Source organism: Drosophila bipectinata, chromosome 3R, assembly GCF_030179905.1.
Source record: "Drosophila bipectinata strain 14024-0381.07 chromosome 3R, DbipHiC1v2, whole genome shotgun sequence".
Classification (NCBI taxonomy): domain Eukaryota; kingdom Metazoa; phylum Arthropoda; class Insecta; order Diptera; family Drosophilidae; genus Drosophila; species Drosophila bipectinata.
In genome coordinates, this window is record NC_091739.1 from 22,528,511 (window position 1) to 22,552,971 (window position 24,461).

At 42.9% G+C, this 24,461-nt stretch overlaps 2 protein-coding genes across 3 annotated transcripts; both read right to left on the minus strand.

The window, feature by feature from the left end:
- Positions 1-1,010: 1,010 nt before the first annotated feature.
- Positions 1,011-2,228, minus strand: TwdlQ (TweedleQ). Its single transcript, XM_017237223.3, has 2 exons — positions 1,875-2,228; positions 1,011-1,787 (listed from the first exon to the last, which is right to left on the minus strand). Exons 1-2 carry the CDS (start codon positions 1,887-1,889, stop codon positions 1,095-1,097), a joined length of 708 nt encoding a protein of 235 aa, XP_017092712.2. The 5' UTR covers positions 1,890-2,228; the 3' UTR covers positions 1,011-1,094.
- Positions 2,229-5,973: 3,745 nt separating this feature from the next.
- Positions 5,974-23,136, minus strand: amon (prohormone processing protease amontillado). 2 transcript variants are annotated; one of them, XM_017237370.3, is made up of 12 exons: positions 22,491-23,136; positions 11,967-12,074; positions 10,919-11,189; positions 10,809-10,846; positions 10,213-10,289; positions 9,782-9,870; positions 9,146-9,321; positions 8,771-9,084; positions 8,265-8,498; positions 8,033-8,197; positions 7,860-7,977; positions 5,974-7,805 (listed from the first exon to the last, which is right to left on the minus strand). In XM_017237370.3, exons 1-12 carry the CDS (start codon positions 22,716-22,718, stop codon positions 7,644-7,646), a joined length of 1,980 nt encoding a protein of 659 aa, XP_017092859.2. In that variant the 5' UTR covers positions 22,719-23,136; the 3' UTR covers positions 5,974-7,643. The 2 variants fall into 2 exon arrangements, with proteins under 2 accessions (XP_017092859.2, XP_070137002.1); XM_070280901.1 differs by lacking the exon at positions 22,491-23,136 and adding an exon at positions 12,160-12,198.
- Between the last annotated feature and the right edge of the window lie 1,325 nt (positions 23,137-24,461).

The window sequence follows — 24,461 nt, forward strand, 5'->3', positions numbered from 1 at the left end:
CCCTTTCCGCTTCCCGCTCTTTCGATCTCAATTGGATGGCTAAGTTATGGCCGCCAAACTGACCATCCTGCAGCAGTCGTTTGTATTAATTGAATAGGAATTACACTTTAATCCGATAAGGACAATATAGAAGTTTCCCGCTCGACCGGGCCAAATGGCAGACATTTTGTCTGCACTTCATTTTATATCCTCCATATTACTGGCTGCCTTTTTTTATTTCTCCCAGCAGTTGTACTTTTATATCGCATTTCTGTGAAATTACGCCACCGCCCAGCAATGGGGCGCAGCAATGGTTACAGAATCCCTCCAAACAAACAGAGCAGGAAATGTGGAAATCCGAGATGGTGAGCATCCTTTGTGTGTAAAGATAGCTGCGGTTATTTGTGTGTTGCCTAGATCCTTGAAAATGCGTAGGATTGTGTAACCTGTCTATTAATAGGCGAGCATTTAAAATTCAAGGCCCGTAGCGTTCACCTGACAGTTGTTCCGCCGCCGGCTGGCCCCCCTAATTAGCGCTAACGACAGCCCATATTTTATGTTTTATCAATCCTTGACCCCCATAGGGCCGTTAGCTTGGGAAACTGTAAATTGTTTTCAATACTCGAAATTATTATTATATTATTAAATTATTCATGAGAGCGGGGACTGGTTGCCATCTGCCAGAGGGCACTTAAAATGTGAAATATGACAGAAGCATGCGAGATAGGAATCAGAGTCGTCGTCGTCGCCGCAAAGGAGGCAAAGGAAAAGCATGGCCCATGCCCTCCAGCAGTATGGCACTAACGCAAGGATGTGGAGAAGTAGGGCCTTTTGAGTGGCCAGGAAGCAGCTGGATCCTGCCCTATGCAGCATATTGTATTTGAAAGATAATCGCCTTTAAAGTTTTCCCTTAAAGCTGTCACTGTTCGTGGTGAAGTGTGTGCCAGTGACATTTTAGTTTAAGCTTTTCGAAATATTCTGCGGAAAACTTCGAGAATGTGCGAAGGATAATTCCTTACAAACGCCAAATATTGTTACTATGTATAATTTGTATTTTATTTAAAATAGAACTAAGGTTAGGCTTAGGATAAAGCTTAAAACAACTTCAACAGCAACTATCTGCTACGCAACGAAGCTGCAGGCAGATACTTTGTATTTAGAACACCTGACTCCTGGCCCTGGACCGAAGCCTGAGCCGGCTCATTGGCCGGAGCCGAGCTGAAGTCAAGGACGGGAGCAACGCCCTCGTCGGAGCTGCGTGAGCTGCCGCCCAGGGCGTCGAACTGCTGCTGGATGAGCTGCTGTGCTCGCACCGCATCCTCCGGCGTGCGGTACTTGACGAAGTGTACCTCCGGTTTGTGGCTCACCGCCTGGTTTTCATTCTGCAGACGCTGGGCCAGCTGCCCGATGTCCGCCTGCTTGCTGAGCACGTAGATGGCGGTGCGCTGCTCACTGGCCTGCTTGGCCAGCTGGAGGGCGGCGTTGGTCAGACCCTGGTGCTCCGGCGATTTGATGAACAGCACTCGCAGGTTCCGCTTCAGCATGCTGGCTATATGCTCGGTGGCCTCTCTATCGGCAAACTCCTCCTCGGGAGCGGTGTACGTGTAGAACTCCTTGCTAAACTCATCCACGGCAGCCGGTACTTGAAGTCGGGCATCTTGCTGTTGCTGCTGCTGCTGCTGTGATGAAGTGGCACTGAATCCTGTAGCCTCGGAATCGATGAGTCCAGCAAAACGACGGTCGCCAGCGGCAGCTTGGTAATTATATCCCAACTTGGCCGCCGAAACGGATACAATAAGGCAAAATAACTGCAAAAACAATAAGTTGATTAATTATTTCTTTTCGTTAAAATGTTATCCATATTCCATGAACCTAAACGGTTGAAGGTTACTCACCAGGAATCCACGCATCTTGGGCTGGAGTATCGATGTCTAGAGCTGAGGATCTGTTGTGGACTTATAAAACTTGTGGACTGGCGCCTAACTTGTGCTTTCCAATGATATTTATACATGCTAGCCAAACGTTAAATCGGAAATATGACAAATGACGATTGGCTTGCAATATGCCAGCAAATTTGATTCGAGTTGGCTATCGGGATCGGGATCGCATCGGTTCATGTTTCATCTTCGGATGCTGCAACATGCGGGCCTCGAAGCATTGGCAAGGGGTAATCAGAGATAAATGTGCCTTTTTAAGCGTTGACAAAAAACTCGGACTCAGGTTACGGGTTACGGGACCCCGGAATCTGCACAACCTGTTTAGTGACCATGCAACCTTAGGGCGTTGCTTGTCTTACATAAATCTGCGGAACTACTCGTGTTTGGGCGGGCGAAGATCAAAGCCGCTTTCTGCCACAACAACTGTGCGAAATGTGAATAATTAATTAATTAGCCAAGGCGGTTGCGATTTGCATTTTCTGCGGCACATTGCGGTCTCCGCTCAGCTCATCATCAATACCATCGAAACGGTCAGTCATCTTGATGGCATCGACAGCAACAGTTGCGGCAGTGTCGAGAGCCGGGAAGCTTGTCTAAAGAGCTTAGTTGTTGATAATTGGATATTCCATGGACAATATTTCATGTTTAATCCTCACACATTGTCTATGCCAGTCCGGTAAATGGTTATCTCTGATTCTGTTTCTGAGCAACAACAAGTGCTTTTCAATTAGGCAGAAACGATGCCGTAGGACGCACACAAGCAGACGACCAGACCACAGTGCATAAACAATAGTTAACAATAAATACAAGATAGGCCCTAAGATAGGCACGTGAAACAGCTTACTTCCTTCGAGTGTTCGGTTTCTGGGCCAGTTAATTGTTGTGATTGTTGCACATAAATCTCCAGAGTGTTTACCTGTGTGCTACTGACGTTGAAGATGTGCTCTAATTGATACGAGGGCGGACCTGTGTCCAAGCTACTAATTGAATTCACCCGCAAACAACTTAGGGTACACTGGAAAGAGAAATAGTAAATTATAGGCCGGTAAAGTGGTAAAATGTTTTCCTCAATGCGACGGCTTTTCTTGCCACATTTCTTGACAGTGCATCGCATTAAAGGAGCTCAGATTTATAGGCCTAAATCACCAGAACATTCCATCAGACAGCCCAGGACGGCCTACAGCAACAGGCTACCGACCAAGCCCAAACAATACCCATTTATGCGCATAATGAGGAGTCATACATCAAGGATGACTACAGCTGCCGACGGCTGCTCATCAGCATCCTCATCCGCATCCGTATCCTCATCCATACCACCGCCCAGAGCCGTGACGTGAGCAACTTCAATTGTCGGTGGCCAGTGGGCAGCATTTACATTTATAAATATGCATAATTTGTTAAGGACAAAATGAAATCCTGAAAAGGCCTCAAGGGTAGACTCCAGCAAAACACTCTCCTAATTTAATCATTTTGCCCATTGGCACCGAGCGAATTCATTTAATTTGTTGCCTGGCAGGAGGTGGGGTCCAAATGTGCTTTGAAAGAAAACTGTTGGTGAACTGGGGGCCGGCAAAACCTATCAGCCTATTGACAGTGACACCCACAAAAAGCTGCGCGTCCAAAAGTAAATAAACTGTCCGCAGGGCCGAAAGCAGGTATCAGTTTTGCAGAATTGCCAGGATTTCTGTTGTTCTTGTATCTACGTTGCCGTGGCGAAACAGTCCCCTTGTTTACTGTTTATCTTTGAACAGAAGACAAACAAAACTAAGGCCAAACAATGACAGTAACAATTTGGCAACGTCAAAAGTCGGAGGATGATAAGATTTATTTATAGGACCAATAGCAGTGATTGGCTGGCGATACCATGGCTCACTATGGGGCGGTTGCTTTTGTTAATTAAAATTTTTTAGGGGCACGTGTGGTCGGGGCTTAGGCAATAAATCATGACATCAATAGCAGCAACGCGGTAAACAACACCCCATGAAAGACCCACCTACTCGACCACCCACTCCCAGGGGTGGCAACAACAATTACCGTCAGATAATCGGGGTCATTATTTTGTGGCGCCAAAAACACAAATCATGACAGCATTAAGAGGTACAGATCGAGCTGGGTTTGGGCAATCAAAGGTCAGGAATACACCCATACTCCAAAATGACGAGCTTGAATGTAACTAAATAAATGTATATATGGTATATGAGTTGGCCCAAAACTATTGAGCACGGGGAAACACCGCTCAATTAAAGAGCAATTACCAAATATTAGCTAATGGCCGGCAATTGACATTAGTGTCTCGCCCAAAGCGAACTGGTCTACGAATTTCGCATGGCGCAAGCCTGGGGAGAAAGAAAAAAAAACTGGAGAAAACGGAGTACCCGGGGGGCATTAATATTAATGAACTGCTCACACACGCGACCCCAGGCAGTTCATTAAAGTGTCAAACACTTTGTCCCGCAGACATGTCCGAGCCAAAAAACGAAAACCGAAAACCGAAAAACGACCGAGATGACCGAAGTCCAAAAGAAATTGGTCAAAAGCAACATAAACGACAGCCGCTGCCAAAACCTGTTGCTCTGCCTGGAAGCTGTTGTTGGATGTTGCGGATGGCTTTGTTGCTTCTGTTGCTGTTGCCGATGTTGTTGAAGTTGTTATTATTGTTGGCAAGACGACGCCCAGTTGACCCAAAAGCGGGTAAGCTGTCACTATTAATGTGTCATAAATCAAAAAGTTGTTACCATATAGAAACGTAATATTTTTACATATTGGTGGGGCATGTAACTGAATATCTTTTTGGTTATATTTTTAAGAGACAGTATGGCATATCAGGCGTATCTGAATATTCCATCCAAAATTGCTAATTATGATTGATGATTTCAAGAGGCCTGTAGACTCCCAAGGTCAAAATGTTACTATATTAAATGCCCAATTTTCAAAATGGTAATTCGAAAGGTCCAGCAAATGATATGCAAAATTTGACAGGGAAAGTAAATGGGCTGAAAAATCGTTAAACATTGATACTTTAAGCCGAGCCGCTGAAGGAAAGCCTTGGACAAGGCGAACTTGTCGGATTCTTTGGCCAAAACTGTGGTTCAACGTTGTTTCGCGGCCTGTCTTGGACGCTAAAAACAATTAGTATGACAATTTATCATATGCCCGCAGCCGGATGATTTATGAAGGCCTAAGAACAGCACGTAGCCGACACATTGCGTATACGCCACGGTGGCCCTCCTCAGGACTTTTGTGTGTGTGAAGCGCCAGCGTTTATTTGCTTTTGGGGGTGCGTCACATGTTTGCCCATTTCCTTCCTTCCTGTGGCCTGCTTGTTGCCTTTGTGCTATGCAATTTCTAGTTAATAAATATTTCCGGCTACAAACAGAACAACGAAAAAGTTAGCAGGACACGCCCGCCACAGCCGGATAAGACATTCTGCCGGCCCCGAAGGCGGATATCGCGCAATTAGTTGAGTCAACAATTAAAACTGTTGCCCTTTTTGCAAAAGGTTCTAAATTTAGCTTTACCATTAATAGAATATGCGTTGGAAATCCATAAATTAACCGCTTTACTTAAGCATGAATTAATGTTTCCTTTCACTAATGCGTATATTGGGACATTTCCACTATGATATCCATAAAAACGGCCACCCATCAGACACTAATCCCTTTGCCCCATATCCTGGCGCTATCACATGCTCATTCTGGCATATTAATTGGCTTTCATTAATTATATTTTGAAAGCATGTCCTGGACATGGCCAAAATAGTGTTTCATAATTAATTGATGCTGATAATATTAAGCAAATGTATATAAAGTGTGGTAACTTAATTCGCCAGCAGGGTCCAATGGGAAAAGCTTTATATATTCTGTTTCAAACAAGTTGAGGATAAAGCTGCATCAAGAAAGCTTTACTAAACTTATGTTTAAGCTTTTCCAGAGGCAAAATAAGTGGAAACTTTGGCGAAGCTTTACTGGGAACAGATATGGAAGTCCTTTAATTTAGGGTACAGAAACCCATTTCCTATAAATCAAAGCCCCTCGAATTTTCCCAATCAAATATGATGTTATTTCGGTTTTTTTTTTTAGGTTTTATTTACAAAATTAAATTCTCTTTCTGTTCAATTACATGGAAATTTAAAAACTGCACCAAAAAATGAAAGCAAAAAAACTCTATGGGAAATTATACATAAGAACGCGATCATCGATGATCGATGTGCTCGAATTTCAAAATAAGCAATACACATTCGTGTCTAGGTGTGACTGTTTCTGGTGTACTCTTGTATCTACAACATCAAAGATCAACTTAACATCCACATAAGTTACATTTTGCATTTATTTTTGTGGTATAATATATGTATATGTATCATACATTTATGCATATATAGTTGATTATTTGGTGTATATAATGGTTATGCCATATTTTCTGTCAAAACCTGCTCTTACGGTTTTTGGTTAATAATTACACATGTATGTACTCATATATGGTTCTGTATATATATATAATATAATTCATTCTGCGGCACATCATCCATTAACATTAACAATGCGCTCATTCTCAGTTATTAGACTAGGTAAAACAATCTGTATCTGTGTCTGACGTTACATGCTAACTCTCTGCTCACCACTCAACGGCATTGAAATTGTACTTTAACATTTGGTTTCAGTATTTTACATAACACTCGCTCCGTTTAACGTTACAATCGCTTGTGATTCTTGTCCATATTATTAATGTGTCTATGTGGTTATTCATTTTTTTTGGCCCCCGAAAGAAACTGAAAGAAAACTATGTCTGTAAATGCATTTCACACGTACGAGTCTTGAAATAAAAGCAGAGTTGGGCTTTCAACCAAGGTGAAGCGACAAACTTTTCTGCATTAATGGGATTAACATTTTATGTTTTTTCTAAGTATCCTTTAAGTACATATAGGTATGTTCTTGTATACATATATATCATTTGGAAAACAAAAGAATTACCTTTAAAATATGTGTAAATACTTTTAGTTTGTATTTTATACTAGATAGATTTAAGAGTCTAACGGCATAGGACGCAGTTAAAGATAGGTTATACATTTAGATATTACACATTTACATAGGGTTTTTCCTCGATTCCTTATCGATTTATGTATGTTTATCTGTTGTCTAATTTTGTGTTTTTTTTTTTATCATTTTCCTCCTCTAGCACACTTTGCTAAGCACTCAATACCTGCTATACCTGTTTCGCTGTTTTCAATTTGTGGGTCTTTTCGATATTCACTACGGTTTGATTTTTTTCTGCTACGGTATTCAATTGATCGAAATTTGAGTAAAGGACATTGTTTTCCATTTGCTAATGTGGTAAGTGTGCGCTTTATAATTTCCGGAAGTAGATTGAAAAGTGAATAAAACGTTACATGAATGGCATATGGCACCCTTGGCGCTATCTCACCAAATAAGCAATAACTAATCAAATTTTAGTAACCGATAAACAATACCCTTTTGCCTAAATAAACGTTCAGTTCGACTGATTAAAACAAATGTCAAAAATTACAGAAATAGAAATCAGAGAGAACTAAACACTTTAATTTCCATCAATTCTATTCCAAAATAAAACACAGCCAGCACTTTTATTAAACCTCTCACTAATCTCGTTGATAAAACGCCAAGCTGCCTAATGGACGTCTCTATGCGAATGTTCTTTTGCCCCTGAATATATCCTGCTCCTTATCCTTCTCTTTACCACTTTTGATCCATCACTCTACTTCATCTTTTTGTCCTCGTGGGCCTTCTTTACAATTGCCAGCTTGGAGTGGGGCGAGGAAGGATGGAGAGTGCGGTAGGGCGCATCCTTGGTGCCATGGAGTACCAAAGACCATTCCAAAAGGTATCCATGTCGCGTTTGCGGGGAATTGAAACGAGCCTGCAAAGGGATTCATTAGTTAAACCATTACTTTTTTAAGGATTTCGAAGTTACCTCCAATTTCCAGGTTCCCTGTGGATATTCACCCCAGGAATGAGTGGTCATGAAGGGCCACTTGGTAAAACCATCGCGGTGATCATCATCATTAGCGCGACGCGACAGGATCATAGATCTGTATAATAAATATAATAATATAATAAATATTTCTCAAAATTCAAAACACTTACTTTGTTCCCATGGGCGAGGTAAGGAATAGTTCCAAATCGCCACGCCGCGAGGCATTCGCCGATATCACCGCCTGAACATGCTCCAAGTAGTTGACCTCCGTGTCAGTGCCCTTGCAGGCATCGGTTTTGATCTCCCAAAACAGCGAGCGGCCCATAACAATGGCCCTGAAAAGGTTTAATTAATTAAAAATTAGCCTTCTTCTGCTGACAAAGTCCTCAGGAAAATACTCACTGCGGTTGGTTAATCTCGCCCGCTTCACAGTGGTATCGAGGTGGCACTGCATGCCATTGCTTCGACAACGTGACCATGGCGCCTGCATCTAGTACTCCGAACCCGAAGAGGTGATTGAACTCCAGGCCCACGCCGTTCATTGTCCAGTGGAAACGGTTCTTGGCATCGAACAGGGAGTTGCGTTTTGATGTCAGCACCGTCAGATGCTGGATATCGCGCCAAGTAAGCTGCGGACTGCAAATAAATTGTGGCATTTAGTTGGCAACGGATTAGCATAATTTCATATTGTGGGCTTGCAGACACAAAAAAATCTAGTCCCGTAAGTACAATAAAAGTAATAATGGCTCAAGAAAAATATAGTTTTAAATTTATAATCTCATTAGGAAAACCAATAGGAGGCGTCATTCTAAATTAAATTATTTTGTATCTACGTCAACTTGGTGGCTATTTTTGTGTGTGTATCAATCACTAAGAGATTTGTGGATGGGACGGTGGTGGGTACTTACTTTGCCTCCAAGGCCAGGGCAAAGACGCCCGCTGCTTCGGGCGCCGCCGCACTGGTACCCGAGTGGGTGGTCGTGCACTTTCCATACAAGTCCGTGGTAGCAACGCCCGTATTGGGGTCCTTGGCTCCATTGCTGAACGTGGACGCTAGGGTGGAGCTGCAGCTCTCGTCGTAGTGAGCGTTCTGGCCGTCGTTGATGGCGCTATTAATGGAAATAGTCCACATGGAGGCGGCATACCCGTCGCAGTTGCAGTCGTCCTCCTCTCCGCCGTCGCCGGATGCCCAAACATAGATGTTGCCCAGGCCATTTCGTCCCTGCGGGTGGGTCCAAAGATTAGTAATAAATATTGGGAGCGCTACCACTACATCTCCATACCTCATTCACGCCCTGGACTATCGCTCGCATGGTGGCGTTCCGCGGTCCATCGACCGTCTTGCCATCGTCCGTGGGACCCCAGGAGGCGCTGTAGATGTGGATTTTGTGCGGCTCGTGGCCCATGGAGTTGGCCTCGATTAGGTCCGTCATGTACGGCTGATCCAGCATGCGTATGCCTGCGGCGAGAGCGATAAGTATGCATTAAATCTAATGGCGGAAATTATAAATCAATATTTATACGACCCCGATTCTCATGCTCATGCCCTCTCACTTTCACTTCGAGCTTTATGGCAATCGTAAAAATGCACTGCGTTTAGACGGAGGTTGTTCGAATTTCCCGATTTCTCACATGATTTCTCCCTGTTGGGCGATAAAAATGACAGATAACACGCCCGGATTTGTGACCACACTTGTTGCCGGCTCATTCCCGGGGGAAATCGCGATGACTTCAAGTTTATGTGGCATGATTTTTGAAGCTCAATTTACAATAATGGGGCTCGCTTCTTGAACCTCAAATTGATTCAACCCACTTCTGCCGGATTACGCTGCGTATGCGTAATGCGATTTATCCGCCGAAAACTTTCGAGGTCGGGACCTCGCTCTTCCCATCCTGGAGCAGTTGCCAAAGCCACTTACCTGCGATTTTGCTGTCATAAGCAACGCCAACGCCACAAATTCCATTATCTCTGGCAGCAGCCACTTCGCCGGCACACCGGGTTCCATGACTGGAAAAAACATAGTGTGGGAAAAGTGTGAGTCACGAACGTCGACAAGGGTTACACATTTGCGGTGAATTTTGCGGTAAGGAGCTTAATAAAAATTCCTCTTTACATTATGCGTAAAAGCAACTAGACTCTCCCAAATGGGAAAAGGCTAAATTAAGTGGAACCACAAGCTTCAACACGCAATTGCACTTCACTACACAAGCTCTACTAACGAGTAAGTGTATTTGAAAACGCGTGTGAAGTAATTGGGTTTTGCCAAACAAATCAACTTATAAATTCCAATTGGTTATGAAGGACATTATTTTACCAAACAATAGGCACGTAATGCCCGTTCCAGCTTACCTATTAAACCAGTCGTCGGTGTAGCGGGGATACGGAAAGGGATCATTACTGCTAAAGTCGTAGCTGGCCTCCGCATTCTGGAAATGATTAAGTAAAATGAATGAGTTTGGGTTGCTCCACTTGTCCACCCAGTGTGAGATAAGTACATTTTGATGTAGCATTCGTGTGCGTATGTCCCTCATAAAAATATTCAATGTGGACTGTACTCAGCATTCACCTTTCGACTATGCCTGGTTAAATATGTATGGCATATACTTTGACAATAATGACGGGCAAAAGTTTTAATGGCAGGAAAAAGTTGAAACTTTGAGCTCCAATTTCCTGCAAACTTTCTATGCACATTAAGGTTTCAACTGTCTCCCACAATAAGTAAAGTGAAATTGATTGTCTTTCCATGTGTTTACAGTGGCACAGCCCAAAATCCATTTCAGTCGCAATTGGTATGGACGGTTTTTCGAAATTCAATTAAAACCAAACTTGGCAGAGACCATTAGGCCATGACACCGCCGTTCATTATTGAAATGCATTTTGGACATGATACCCAGTAAATCAATTATACACATACGATTCGCTACTCTGGCCTTTCGAATACTCACATAATTAAATTTCAAGTCAGGATGCATATAGTCCACTCCTACACGGCCGATGCAATGAAACGAAATTAAATGGTTATTGGATTTTTATTCATCGAACCACAAAAACCCACCGTCATCCATGATGGCCGTGGTGACATTTTTCCCGGTGATGCCCTGGGCCCACGCTGCCTGCACGTTGAGATCGAGTCGCACCTTTCCGCCGTTCTGGCCCGTGTTTTTCAGGTACCACTGCATCGGAAAATACGGGTCGGTGGGCTCCTCCTCGATGTGATTAACTTCGCCGAGCTTCATGTCGAACTTCATGCCATGAATGGCAGGAACAGCTGGCCGCAGACCACGCTTAACCCGCTTGAATCCAGGCTGTTGCACGGCCGTGTGCACCTGAAAAATGGAAGGCAATTAATAAAGGGTCGAAGGGTTAACCACAAATGCGTAGGAGCCCATGTGTCACCCAGTTCCCTATGCAAATGGGCTTCGATGTGGGTCATTGTTATGCATGTGTGCCAACCAGAATAAATGTAAGCTTCGCCTATGCTCTTTGGCAGGTCCAACCAGATGGGAACAAATCGAAACGACCTAGTTTGCATGCAAATTTTGCATATTGTCCTACACGCCTTGTTTGCCCTCAGCATACTGCATTGTGATTATCGACAATGGCCTAATGGCACGTTCCATGCCATTGGACAAACGAAGGCAGGTCCAATTGAAATGCAATCGAAGTTCGTCATGTATTCAAGGGAATCATGTCCGGCACGAGCTATTTTGGGCGCCACCTTTGCAAGCCAGTGATGCTTGGTGAACTCTGGCATTTTGCAATTGGCAGAGAAACAGTAGCAATAACACGTGTAGGTGTGTTTACACTGGGAAAAACATTATCATATTGGACAAATATTCATCAAAACTGCTTCGAAATAATAAAGCTTGTTTCTCTTAAAGTTTGTTTGTAAATTAAAATGTTTCTGGTTGATTGTTATGATTTAAAAAAAAAATTTTTAAGACTTTTGGTTCTGTGTTTTTATTGACTGTATTTCATGTATGATTCCAGGACATTGTGCACATTTGGCACACCTGAATTATTAGCAATAACTATATCAACTGTGTCATTTCATTTTTCTCCTTTTAGCCTTGATGAAACTATTCTACAGGAATGTTACTTACCGCCGGGTGGCTCTTCAAAGCCCGAGTGTGCGTCAGACTCCGCCTGGTCCGGGCATGGGGCAGGGTCCGATGCTTGAAATGATACTCGTGTCCATCGGCGCCGACCAGCTGTAAAGATTCCAGAATGGAGGGCAACATTTCATTAGACCCCGTGGCATTTTAATTGAGGAAAACACATTAATTCTCTGCTTGCCATGCGCCTAGAAGCGTGACCCATAATTGCGCTCTAATTGAGTTTGGCCCCAGTTATTCCACCCCAAAACATACTGAGGATATTTTCCTTCTGCTTGTTGTAGGGTGCTCCCATAATTGTGCTCTAAATTGCCAGTCATAATCATCTGCTGCAGATTTTCCTTCATCAGCAGAAGAAATAACAAGAAAGGAAAGCTTACTTGGGAGCCGAATGAGATATACCCCTGCTATACTGCAAATATCGGATATAACTGGCAATCGGAGTTTTTTATATTAAAATAATTTCTTAAAATAGAAACACCCATGCTTCTATGTTTAAGATTAATATTTTAAATATATGTATGTAGGTATTTGATCAAATTTATGGTACCCTCTGCAAGAGTATAAAAACAGTAGCAACTTCTACATCATCATCATCATTAGTTGACTTTGGTAAATCGAGTGCCAGGAGCTATCCTTGGTCAAAGGACGTGGGGCAGTAATTTTCCGTTTTGGCCCACTGCAATTTCAGTGAAAGGCATCTCGAGTTTCACCATGATACAGACGTGCCGAGCCTTCGGGCCACTCATACTTTCTCTTGACCAGAAACTATGCAGTAGAAGTCCGCCCTGGGGAAATGTTTTCATGTTGCCATGTCTACATGGAAAGAAATGAAAGTCTCTCCATCTATCCTTGAAACTCAGTTATCGAATGGAAATTCAACAATGTCTCTACTGTATAAACTGGTGGTAATATCTTCTGGTGCAGGCCTAATTGGAACTCAAACACTCTTCAATAATAAAGTTAATTTAATCCTACTTTTCTGTCATTATCGTCTTCTGGGCCCTGTTGCTTATCTCTGGAAGCTAGGAAGCAGCCATTGGAGGCTCGAATATCCCTCGACCATCTGTTGGGCATCGTTTAACTTTGCCCTTTCGGATGGACGTCTGGCGTACTGCATTATTCAGGCTTACATCGTGATTAATTAGCAGTCTCCCCGCGTTGAGTGCCATAATTCATAATTCGCGCAAATTCGCCTCAATAAAGCGGCATTAATGGACCCAGCGCTGACAATAGCCATCAATTTGCAAGAGGGCCGCTCTATTTTTAAATCATCTCTTATTCAACGACCCGCCTTGAATTATTCAGATGGTAAGTTGAAACACTGTTTCCATTGGCCTTTATGCTTCCTCTGGAACGTAAAGCACACGTGAAAAGTATTAATTGCCCAAGCAGCTCCACTAACCAACTGACTGACTGAACAAAGGCACAACATCCAGGCGCAATTTAATCAACGTGAGCTTATGCAAACTCCGACTTTTTAAGGATTCTCGCCTGCCGCGATGAATTAAATATGAATAAAGACATTCGGGGGAAACTGGAGAAACCTTTTCCTTCCCGGAGGTCCCTTGTTGGCCTTCTTATATCCCTTCAGACCGCTGTCTGCAAATTCTCATTTCAGCCGCAAAACAACGAAGGTCGGTAAACAGGTTGCTGGAATAGCCGACATTTCTTTGATGGACCAAGAGTGCGTAATTTTTAAGTAACATCAAAAGTATTGAACAATTTTGCCGTAGCGTTAACGAGCGAAAGAGGCAAGCCATTTTAAAACAAAGGAAAACTTTTAGGGCTTCAGCTTCAAGAAGATTTTCATAGTCGAACTGTTACTGATGTCCTTTCCATATTTCTGGAAACTTTAAAATTCAGTTAAAGAGAAAAAATTTTAAGAAATTCACTTTATGAAAGTTGGATTGCAAATCCTAAATTGTGCGGAAGGAATTTCGTTGAAAAATAATAAATTCCTTGCCAGCCACGTCAGCAACTGCCAGAGGGTGGTGAGTAAATAAACGGATCCAACTCCATACGGAGGGGGTGGGTGTAAAAAGGACGCCGCCACTTGCTGGTTTACTTAGGCGCCAAGTGCCGTTCATAAGTAAGCAGACACTGCTCGAGGGACAGGACAGGATAGGATAGCAGTCAGACCAGGCGCGAGGCTCGAGGGCCATCAATCCGTTGACTGCTGTCAATCACAGTCCTCCGACAGTTTGACAATGCAAAAGGGAAAGCTTTTCAACTGGCGGCGGGGAACAGCCAAACTTTGTCTATTTTCTATTTTTATATGCTGTTAATTTGAGTGTAAATTACTCAATGGGTACGGCAACAGCTGGTCAGCTGGTTAGCGTTTGGCCAGGCAGTTTTAATGGACTTTCCGAGTAATAGCGGTGGAAAACAATGAACTCAAAAAGATAGCTAATGATAATATTGCGTATACGCACTGTTGGTGCTCTTTAACTTGCTGCACAAACAAGCAACGAGAATTAACCAACTTGAGGCGACCACATGCCGCTAAATTGCTTGCATATTTTTAGATATCTCTGCATAATTTGCGGATTTTTCTTCATGAACACAACATATGGAGCTACCAGCTGGCAGGGGGCTGGCCTGGGCAGGGATGAGGAAAAGTGAAAGTGGAAACAAAAACCCTGGCTTTGAGTGGGAAGAGCAAAACACAAATAATAAGAGCAACAAAGCTTCGAGGTCTAATGTAGCAATATACGGGCATTGTGTCTATCTGGGATTTCGTGCGTGTGGGTGAGTGCGGCTCGCCATTATAAATATAATGTGTCACAACGGGTGATAACGGGGCTAGCTGCCAGTATGGGCTAAAATAAAGTAAGGACACTGCCAGAAGCCGCACAGAAACAGGCAATGCGTGGCAAGTAGCAGCTGTTCATCGCCAGCCCTCCGCGAACTAAGCCAGCGTACAGATTAGGAAACATACAGAAAAAAAATAGTATTAGAAAGATATAATTCTTAAAAAAAATTCTATAATTTAATTTGTTAAGTAGTGTTACGATATTAGAGGCATGATATTTTTGGGCAAAGGCTTCCTTAACATCCTTTCTGCTCCCCCTTTTATCAGTGTAACCATATACATACATATGGGATATTCAAGCTTAACGCCGCCTACACGAGTTTGGTAAAAGTTTGCTAAGTATATATGTGGATATATACAGTGTTTAGACAACGCCATTTCTCACACTTTAGCCTGCCGAAATTGTGTCTATAATTAGTTGGCTGCCGCATTTTAATAGCAAATTTTATTAATGAGAATCTGGTCTACACTACTTGTTGCTGCCAACCTACACGCACTCGCTAGTTGGTGAAGACTCTTATTTGCATGGGGGAAACAGAAACAGCTGTGCAGTTACATCACTGGGGACGTTGAAGACCGAACTGAGGCTGGACCCAAAACATGGCTACATTCTGCCTACGCGCTCCTGACACGTCATCCTTCATGGGCCGTCAGCATCAGAAATTTATGTGTTCCATTTTTCCATTGGCCGCGCTCGCGTATTCATGAAAGGTGAATAAAAAAAACTGTTGAAAACAAAAACATCAGATGGGGCGACAGAAAAACAGCAGCAGCAGTAGCATCCATAGCTGCAGATGACACTGACAGGCTCCAATAGTGGGTAGTATCAAATATATGGCTGTATATTTTTGCAGCAGATATTTCGCAATGCCTGCACAGCGGTCTGCAACAAAAATAGCTTACAACAAAGACTTTGGCCATTGTGTGGCTTGGGGCTCAAAGTGTGCAAACAATGGGGCCTTAAACTTGTTAATATAGCCTTCTTTGTTTACCTTAATCGAATTCTTGTTCGGTCAGCTACTGACAGCACACAATGACGGGCATTCAACAAGTGGAGCAAACACAATTGCGTTTAAGTTCTATAGGTAGAAGGGATAAAATGTTTGGCTTTAACTGACACATAATGTTTAAAGTCAGTCAGAAGAGTTGTTGAACATCGTTCTTGGTAGTTTTTGAGTCCTGTGTGGGCGTTAAACTTTACAAAGTGTCAAAAGTCAGGACAAGCAAGACTAACGCCCCACGCTATGTGTCTGCTCATGTATTTCCTAATATGTTTGAGCAGTAAGAATTCTAAAAGTAGTAAAGTGTGATAAAAATGCCACTACTCTGAAATACTTTTGAACTTTTTCCGTGAAAGTTACATTGCCCATATAAATAGTTATAAAATACCATATATTTCTTATCTTGTCTCCCCTCTGAGATACCCTGAAAAGTAGGCAAGCATTTATGCGAACAATATTAGCGACACATCTCAGATAAAAGATATTACACAATCGTCACTTTCTATTTGTAGCCGTTTATTGATCGACCTGAGGGAAAACCATTCATCAATTTGTTTCCCAGTTAGTCAATACCCTGGTTTAGTTAGCCGACGTCAGCAACAGGAGCAGCCGTTTATCAAGAGGAGACGCAGTCACTTTATCAGGAGCTAACCAATTTTTCTAGTGGCATTAGCCGTCAATAACTACCGCCATTCGCATAATATAGATAGCAGTTGGGTAACAATGTGATAAATGTGTTCACGTTCTACCGATTGCCAGTACCCAGTCCCCAGTCCCCCGGTTGCCAGATTCCAGTTGCCATTGCAACGAACCTAATTAGGAAAAATAGCAGCTCGTGCGCTTCGCTGTCTCATTCCCGCCCACATGCAATTAATCAATCAATCAATAATAAGCTATGCCCGGGCGATTGCCGCTGCAGGCATTATACAATGTTTGCATAAATTATCACTACATGCGAAAATCACTTGTTCTAGCTGCTAAAATGGAAAATAAAGCATACATACTCGTATACAGATCAGATTGCGTTATAGAGAAAATTCGTTGAAGGGCACATTCAAGTGTTTTTCCCAATCTGTCAAGAGGACGACGAAAAGAATGACACTTTCAGTTAAATTCAAAAATGAGCAAAAAGACAGCGTGTTTGCCGCTGGGAAAAACAATGCAAATAAGCGTGTTTCGATTGACAGCTCAACGATCCAGACAAATCCAGTCGTCAATAAATGGCATGCAAATTACGCGAAAACCTCGGAGGTAGTCCAAATGAGAGAAATGCAAATGAGCTGGCATGCTGCTGCTGAATAATTCAGCAGGATGCAGGACTAAAATGGAAACACCAACGAAGACAAACAGATGCGCAGAACTCAACTAATAAGCTTTGATTTAGGCTTCTGGGTTGTGGGGCTGCTTGTGGCATTTGATTAGCAGCCACAAAGTTGCAGAGAACTTTTCCCTCGACAGAAAACCGTATTATAGTTAATTTCATGCCATTTATATCCTGCAAAACATGGTTTCGCTGAAACTGCAGTTTCATCAACTTAAATTAAATAAAATGCGGCAAGAGGGTCAACTGGAAGGCCAGCCGGGAGTGGTGCGGGAATGAATGTGGATCACGACCCCTCCCTTCGTTAGCACTTAATACGCTTTGCTATTCGGAGCAGGGCAGAGGCAGCTTGGCCGACGCCAAGCAACATAATTATCTAGCACACTGTTGACATTGACTTGGCCGCGTTGGACGGCTGTGCGCGTGAATGATTTTACAAAGAAAACTGCAAAGATGCCGTCCAGACAGCCAGCTGGCAGTTGGCTAATTAAATTTCAAGATTTTCATCTAATATTATCAGAATGAAATTTGCAGCATGACAAAACACAACTTCTCCCATTTGACCTTTGGCATTCGCAGGCCAAAGACGCAAACGCATTGCTGTAAAAAGTAATTTTGTATTTCGTTATTCACACACTCGTATATCAAGTGCAGACAAGCCTTCTCGGGCTGAGGAGCTGAAAAGTTTTTTAATTATTTATAAAGAGCAAGCGGCACGTTTGTTCTTTGTGTTTTCCTTTTTGGTTCTGTTATGGCACTTGAGGTATTTTCCTTTGTTGCGGCGAAAATATTTGACAAAACTTTGACTCGAGTGTTGATTTATTAAATTGTTAGCCCAGTGGCAGCCTGGCGGTCTGGCTGCCTGTCAGCCAAGGACGCCAGCCACAAGCAAAACACAAGCCGTGGCAGAATTGGGACGGCAGGCAAGAGTAAAAGTGGAGTAAGCATTAGCGACACCTGTCCAAGAGACACACCTGGCTGTGAGCCCAGGAGCACGGTCCATTGGTTCCATTATGTGAGCTGATCCACGCTGAGCCAGCCAGCTTGTTTACACCTTGTCTATTTTTAGGGCCTCCCTTTTTTGCCACCAAATGAATATAATGCGAAAACACCACAGAAAAGTTGAACAGGCTTTGGGGCTAAACTAGTTAGAGCTTTGTTGCTGATTCGATATAAATATTTTGTATGTGCCCTCGTTAAGGCGAGAACCGAAAACTTTTTAATTATCATTAATGCCAGCTGAAATCCAAGCCCTGTACTCTAAAACTTATAGTTAAAAACACAATTAGGAAATGATATGGAAAGAGGCTAGAGAGGCATAAGTTACGTAATATAATATCCCAAAACGCAAACAGAAAGTTTTCAAATATTTGCCAGATATTTGACTTCCGATGGAAAAGGTTCCCTACCTCGGATACAAGGTAAAAGTTAAAATGTGCCACTAGTTAAGCCTTCTATATAATAAACATTTAATGGTCCTTTACGTAACATCCTATAAAAAAATATATATCCCACCATTTATACTCATAGTCATAAATCTCCTTTAGTTTTCATCTCAAAAAACCGTAAAAACAATCGTAAATAAATTTTTATTTCAATTACCTGTATTTGCTATTTTTAAATGTTTTGGAAACCGCAACCATGAAATTTTGAGAACCAAACCACACTTTCGAAACTACTCGAGCCAAATTGCAGTATTAATAGTCGTAAAAGTTCCATCTGTGAGAAATTGCTGTCATCTGACCCCAACAAAAAAGCTGCCTCAGTCCGGTAAAGGACCATTGAGCTGCCATCTAGGCTAAAAATAAATAAATAATGCGCCTGGACTGTGCCGGCAACACTGCGTATACGTGATAAGGCATTATGCCCCTGTGGCAGCGGAGAGGGTGTGTGTGTGTGTGTATGTGCAAGAGGATGGCCGTGTATGTGCCTGTGGTTTTCGGGACCCCTCCTGGCGATCCTATTCCTGGCATCTTGAACTCCATCTGCGTCTCTGTTTGTCCAGCACATTTCAATGAAACCGCCAAGCTCGTGTGTGTGTGTATGGCTCTTTTGTTTGTCTTTTATTTGCCAACATATGCTAGCCTCGGGTTACAAATGTCCGTGCCTTTAATTTGCAACCATCTGGGCAAGCGGCCGCCGAATTTGTAAACTCGTTTTTCATTTGGCATAATAAATGAAAGGAAAACAGTCGTGAGATGGCTACGGCGGATGCGAAGGCCAACGGTTGATAAGCAAGAAGACGGAGACGAATGCGCCAATGTCAGACCGCAAAGTCATTGCGACATTTGTCTTCACAAAACTTAACACGCCCGAAACAAACTGCGGTTGAGTCGTGTTTGGCCAGAGACGTGCGATGGTCGGTGGAAATGCAGGCCAAGAACGGGCGACTGCCTGCATCCTAATAAGGTCGCAATTCTCTTGCATAATTTATGAGGGAACTATGGCATAGCGATATGAAACTATGCATAGCTGATGAGCGTTGACATTTCCGAACCACCTGACAGATGTAGGACAATCCCAAAGGAAGTAAATAGTCTCGCAGCGTATGAAATGAGCTTCACGGCGGAAAATCCTAAGAATTCTAAGATCTTAGTAAGATGTATATTCCTGGAACCAAACTAACGTCCACTAGCTTACTAACACCTCATAATTAAAGCACAATGTTGGGTGGCATCTTGTTGGTCTATTACGCAGTTATTAAACCATACATGTTATGATGTTTTCTCTTTGTCAGTGAGACGAACGTCTCAAAAGCCCCTGTTGCTCTTGCAATCACTATTGTTGGTTTGCTGGTCTTAGGACTTAAGCAAGCTTTGCGAACAACAGCAGCAGGAAAAGTCAGATGCGGGAAGGGATGGGTCCAACAACTAACGCCTGTTGCCGTTGGCCACGTCAAAGGGAGTCCCGACTTAACGCTTATGCAAGGATTTGGCTCTGAGCCCGACAAAGAGGACAAGCGGCTCACAAGGGTGTCGGCTTGGTGACAGGTGAGTTTGTTAGCTTTTAAAGTTATTAAGCGCTAACGCACACGTCTGCAGCATAAAAAATTATGCATGCTCAAAGGATCAGGGCCTGGCCGACGCACAAGTCGTAGGTAAACTCTTAAGCACCACTAAGACAAGCAGCCGTTCAAAGGCATTAGAGGAGAAAAAGCAACAGAAACTGGCAAAATTATTCCAGGCATAAAACTGCAAAGGCGCTGCCTGCCTGCCTGCCATCAAACTCCGTCGGCTGCGTGGGCTTAATTCCACCGTGGGCAGCAGGAAAGCATATGTATTTACTTAGGCAAGAAATTCACTTTCCGCTTCCATGCCTTCACGGTTCCGGGTCAAGCATGATATTCAAATACTCGCCCGGCAATTACATTTATCGAAGATCGAGATTTATTTTGATTTGCACAGCAAAAGCTGACTGAATCTAACGTTTTAGCTCCGATAAGGTCGTAACATCAAAGGCCATAAAATCTAAACACAGACATAGCCAAAGTCCTGTTGATAAAATTCGGCGTATGGGGCGTATACACAATATCGATTGGAATGAGAACTGAAGTGAGAGTTTCGGGTGCCCCCGACCTTCGCCGCCCGGAGTTTGCTTGGGTAAGGGCACATTTTGTTTGGGATACATTTTGATTTGTATTCCGCGATAGCGGTTGACGTAGGAGCAACAGATTTTATTTCCTTTTTTTCCCGTAGGTTTTTTGTTACTTCTACATGTGCCGCAATTTTATTGCACGGGACCACACCCACGCGAATCCAGGGATTTTTGGCAATTATCTAAAAACCATTTCAAAGTCCATCTGAACAACCAGCTGCGATTGGTAATTAAATTGTTGTCTATTTTTGAAACAGAGACAAGGGAATCCACTTGGGTTTCAAAAGGCTTTCCAACTCAAATCAATAAATAATTAGACAGCAACAATAATAACAAATGGCTTTAAGCTATGCGCAAAAATGTAATCTGATCCTAATTAAAATATAAAAATACTCCACTTTGAAAACTCATTACTTTTTTCAAAATGGCGACGTTGTTTCGTTACGAACTTTCTTGTTGCTTAAAAGAAAAACATCCGAGCAAAATGTGGCACTAAGGACGCAGATTGGCTTGTGCAATGTGGAGAAGTGACCATAGCAACTGTGGCATGCAATCTGCAGAGATGGGTGGAAAAAAAAATAGTAAAACGAGGAGGAGCAGACGAGATTGCGCCATTGCCACACAGCATCGATGTCGCAATACAGTTAGCGGATAACTAGAAAATCTCCCCCTTGAATCAGGGGATTGGAGATGCCTTTGGGCCTCAGGTGCCACTAGGATATCAGATTTCCAAGGCGTAGGAGAGTTAATTGGTTCTAGCACCTTCCTTAGGTGGACCTCCCTGGGTCCTTCTGCTCAGTTCCGGTATCTAGTTGTTATTGATGTCCCTAATTAATTGCGTCCGTTCCAGCTCTTGAACTCGCATTAATTCCCCCATTCCCAGAGTGAGTTATTACCCCAATCTTGGGACGTGCAACAAGTGCGCGTCATGGCTGTCAAGTCCTGTCAAAGTTGAACGTAATGTTATGCATTATTTTGACGAATGTAAGGCACATTACATCGTCTAGACTCTAGACTCGGCGGGTCTCTAAACCATATCTGGATTGTACAATCTTTTGACAAGAAACAGCGTAAGTATTCTGACGAGCTGTTACCGGGTTGCAAAAACAGAGACATCTAAACGAGTTAAAAAAAGATTTCTTTACAAAGCCAACGGGAAATCGTAATCTTATCATATTCTATTTAATGTTTTTCTAAATTATTATAGGTATATTTACATAAAAAACCGCTGTTAATTGATTTTAAACAAAGAAAACTTTGGTGAATGTAAACTATAAACTTCTAAAAAATCTTTCATTACCTTTTTCTTTATTTGAATTAAAATCTATGAAGCAACCTAATTTTTCAGTGTAAAAATCAGGCCTATTAACCAATTTTCTGTAGTTTTTTGTGCGGTGTGAGATTTTGCAGGTTATTTTGCCACTTTGACCTTGTCCCGAATGCAATGGCTGTTTGGCATGCAATGCGAAAATTTGCGCCTAGCGGTATGCAACGGAAACTTTGCTCGACCGACGGAAGTTGGCCAATGCCACAGCGCCGAAACTTTGGCCGTTGGTTTGCCTTTGCTTTGGGCATTCTAGACACGCTCCTGACACCCCCACAGGCACTCACCAACACCCAAATATACCTGGCTCCGACGCGTAGACATGGCAGCCATTCGAGCTGTTAAAATTAGGGCTTGACAACTGCAGTTTGTGGGGCGCTTACTTTCACCGCCCCGAGCGGGCCACCTGGCCTTGCCGACGGCAATACTATAATTGATTTTTCGCATATCTACTTACCGGGCCCAGGTTGTCGAAACCATATTTGTCTGCCACCTGGTGGGCAAAGCCATTGTCCACTCCTCGCCGGAACCTCACCAGGAAGGAGCTGGTGAAGACGGCGGGGCCGCTCAAGCCGCTTCCCGATCCGCCACCTCCCGCTCCCGCACCGACGTGGGCTAGCTGGAGGAGCAGCGACAGGGCCAGGAATCCGGCGCCCAGCAGCCAGCTCCATGCAGCTGCGGCCATCAGAAAGTGTCCGGGTTTTCTTCCTCCTTGGCTCCTTCTCTTGCGACGATGGGGCAACGCTGGCGGCTCAGCAAAACAAGAATTGCGGCCGAGAACTGAGAGGGGTTGCGAGGGCCTTTTGGGGGCTGAGGGTATCTAAAATGTAAAGGCCGCGCTTCACTGCACACTTTAGAAGATTTGGGCCCGCGATTTGAAGTCGGAGTCAGAGTGTTGGAGGAGCAAGGATTCCAGTTAGACGATGTGATTGCACTGCGAAAATTGCCTTTGTTGTGGTTTCGACTTGTTTTCCTTTCCTTTTTCCGAGAGTGTATGTATTTTTGGCTCTCCTACTGGTGGTTGTGCTTTGTTTCTGCTTGGGGGTTTCCTTATATTTTAATTTGGAACTTTACTGGAGCGCTGCGCGCTGAGAACTGTTCGCCAGTGCCGTCAACAGACGCCATTATGAATGTCCGCCAGGCGCCGCATCGGAAGAAAGCTCTCTCAAAAGCTCGGTCCCGAAGAGCAACTCGCCACCCACTCAACGCACCCCCGAACATAGCTGGTACTATCCCATTTCCAAGTACAGAGGCATTCCGAAGGAACCTTAAGGGGATTTTTTAACAATATAATATGGTAAACACATTTATATTATAAAATATTTAATAAAGAAGACAGTTTCTTAAAAATATTATTTTATTAAAAATTTTGTCTTGGTCCAAAATACCCTTTTCCCTTAAGACTCTGACCAAACTCACTCAGCTGCTCTAAGCTTTCCCTCAGAACCTGACTTTCCATCCCGGTTGGCTTGGCTTTTGCAGCGGACTCCAGCAATCCACAGACGTCACCAATTTGGCCGCCACCCGCCAGCCCCCACCCAGCAAGTCCACAGCTTTATCACCTCTGCCCACTCCCACCACATCGGGCTAAATTTTAGCAACTGTTTTGCCATTGGTTTATGCTGCGCTTCGTCAACATATGGCAGCATACTTGACTTTCCTCGAATCGGGTCTAGGAGCGATTCCCCAGTTTCAGATCCAGTGCATGGCTCGCAGGGACGACTATTCATAAACATGAACGCAATTGCCTCTTACGCGTAATGGCTGCAAAAGGGCTTCAACTTTGACCTTAGCCCAAATAGGTTCATAAAGCCCCAAGCAGCCAGCAGCTAGAACCGAGCAGCAAGCCTTTAAACTGCTGGCCAAAAACACAAAAAGCCAGCGGCGGGGCAAGTGACCCAAGTTTTTATGGCAGCTTGATTGTTTCAACAGCCCAAGAGGGGAACTCTCATATTTTGATTTCATTTACCATAAATATTCAGACGGGTTATTGCCTTTAAAATTCTGTTTACGAACATGTCATAAATTTGAAATATTGGAAATTGTAAAATGCTCTGAGAAAAATAATTGATACCAGCCAACAAAAAAGGTGCCAACTAACGTTTATCACATGCATTACAGTAAGAGTATAATCTAATATTTAATCGCTTAATATATTAACTTATAAAATAAGGATATATAATACTTAAGACCTTTTCGAATGTTAACAATATTTAATTATATAAAAAAATGTTTTGTTTTTTTTTTGGAAAAAATGAAGACGTATACTATAAAAATTGTAATTTAAATTAATGAAGACTTAAGAACATCACTTTAAATTCTAAACTAATATAGTAAACTAACAATATTTATGCTTAATTTTTTAATGTAAATTCAAAGATATATTAATCTAGTTTATCTTACTTTTAAATGTTAACTAACATACTTT

Excerpts from the sequence above, each read along its gene's own strand:
- amon (XM_017237370.3), bottom strand. The coding sequence starts at position 22,718 with ATGGCCGCAGCTGCATGGAGCTGGCTGCTGGGCGCCGGATTCCTGGCC. Across the intron at positions 10,290-10,808 it reads CTGACTTGAAATTTAATTAT|AATGCGGAGGCCAGCTACGA; the intron begins GTGAGTATTCGA and ends AATCATTTCCAG. Across the intron at positions 7,978-8,032 it reads ACCTCGCCCATGGGAACAAA|ATCTATGATCCTGTCGCGTC; the intron begins GTAAGTGTTTTG and ends TTTATTATACAG.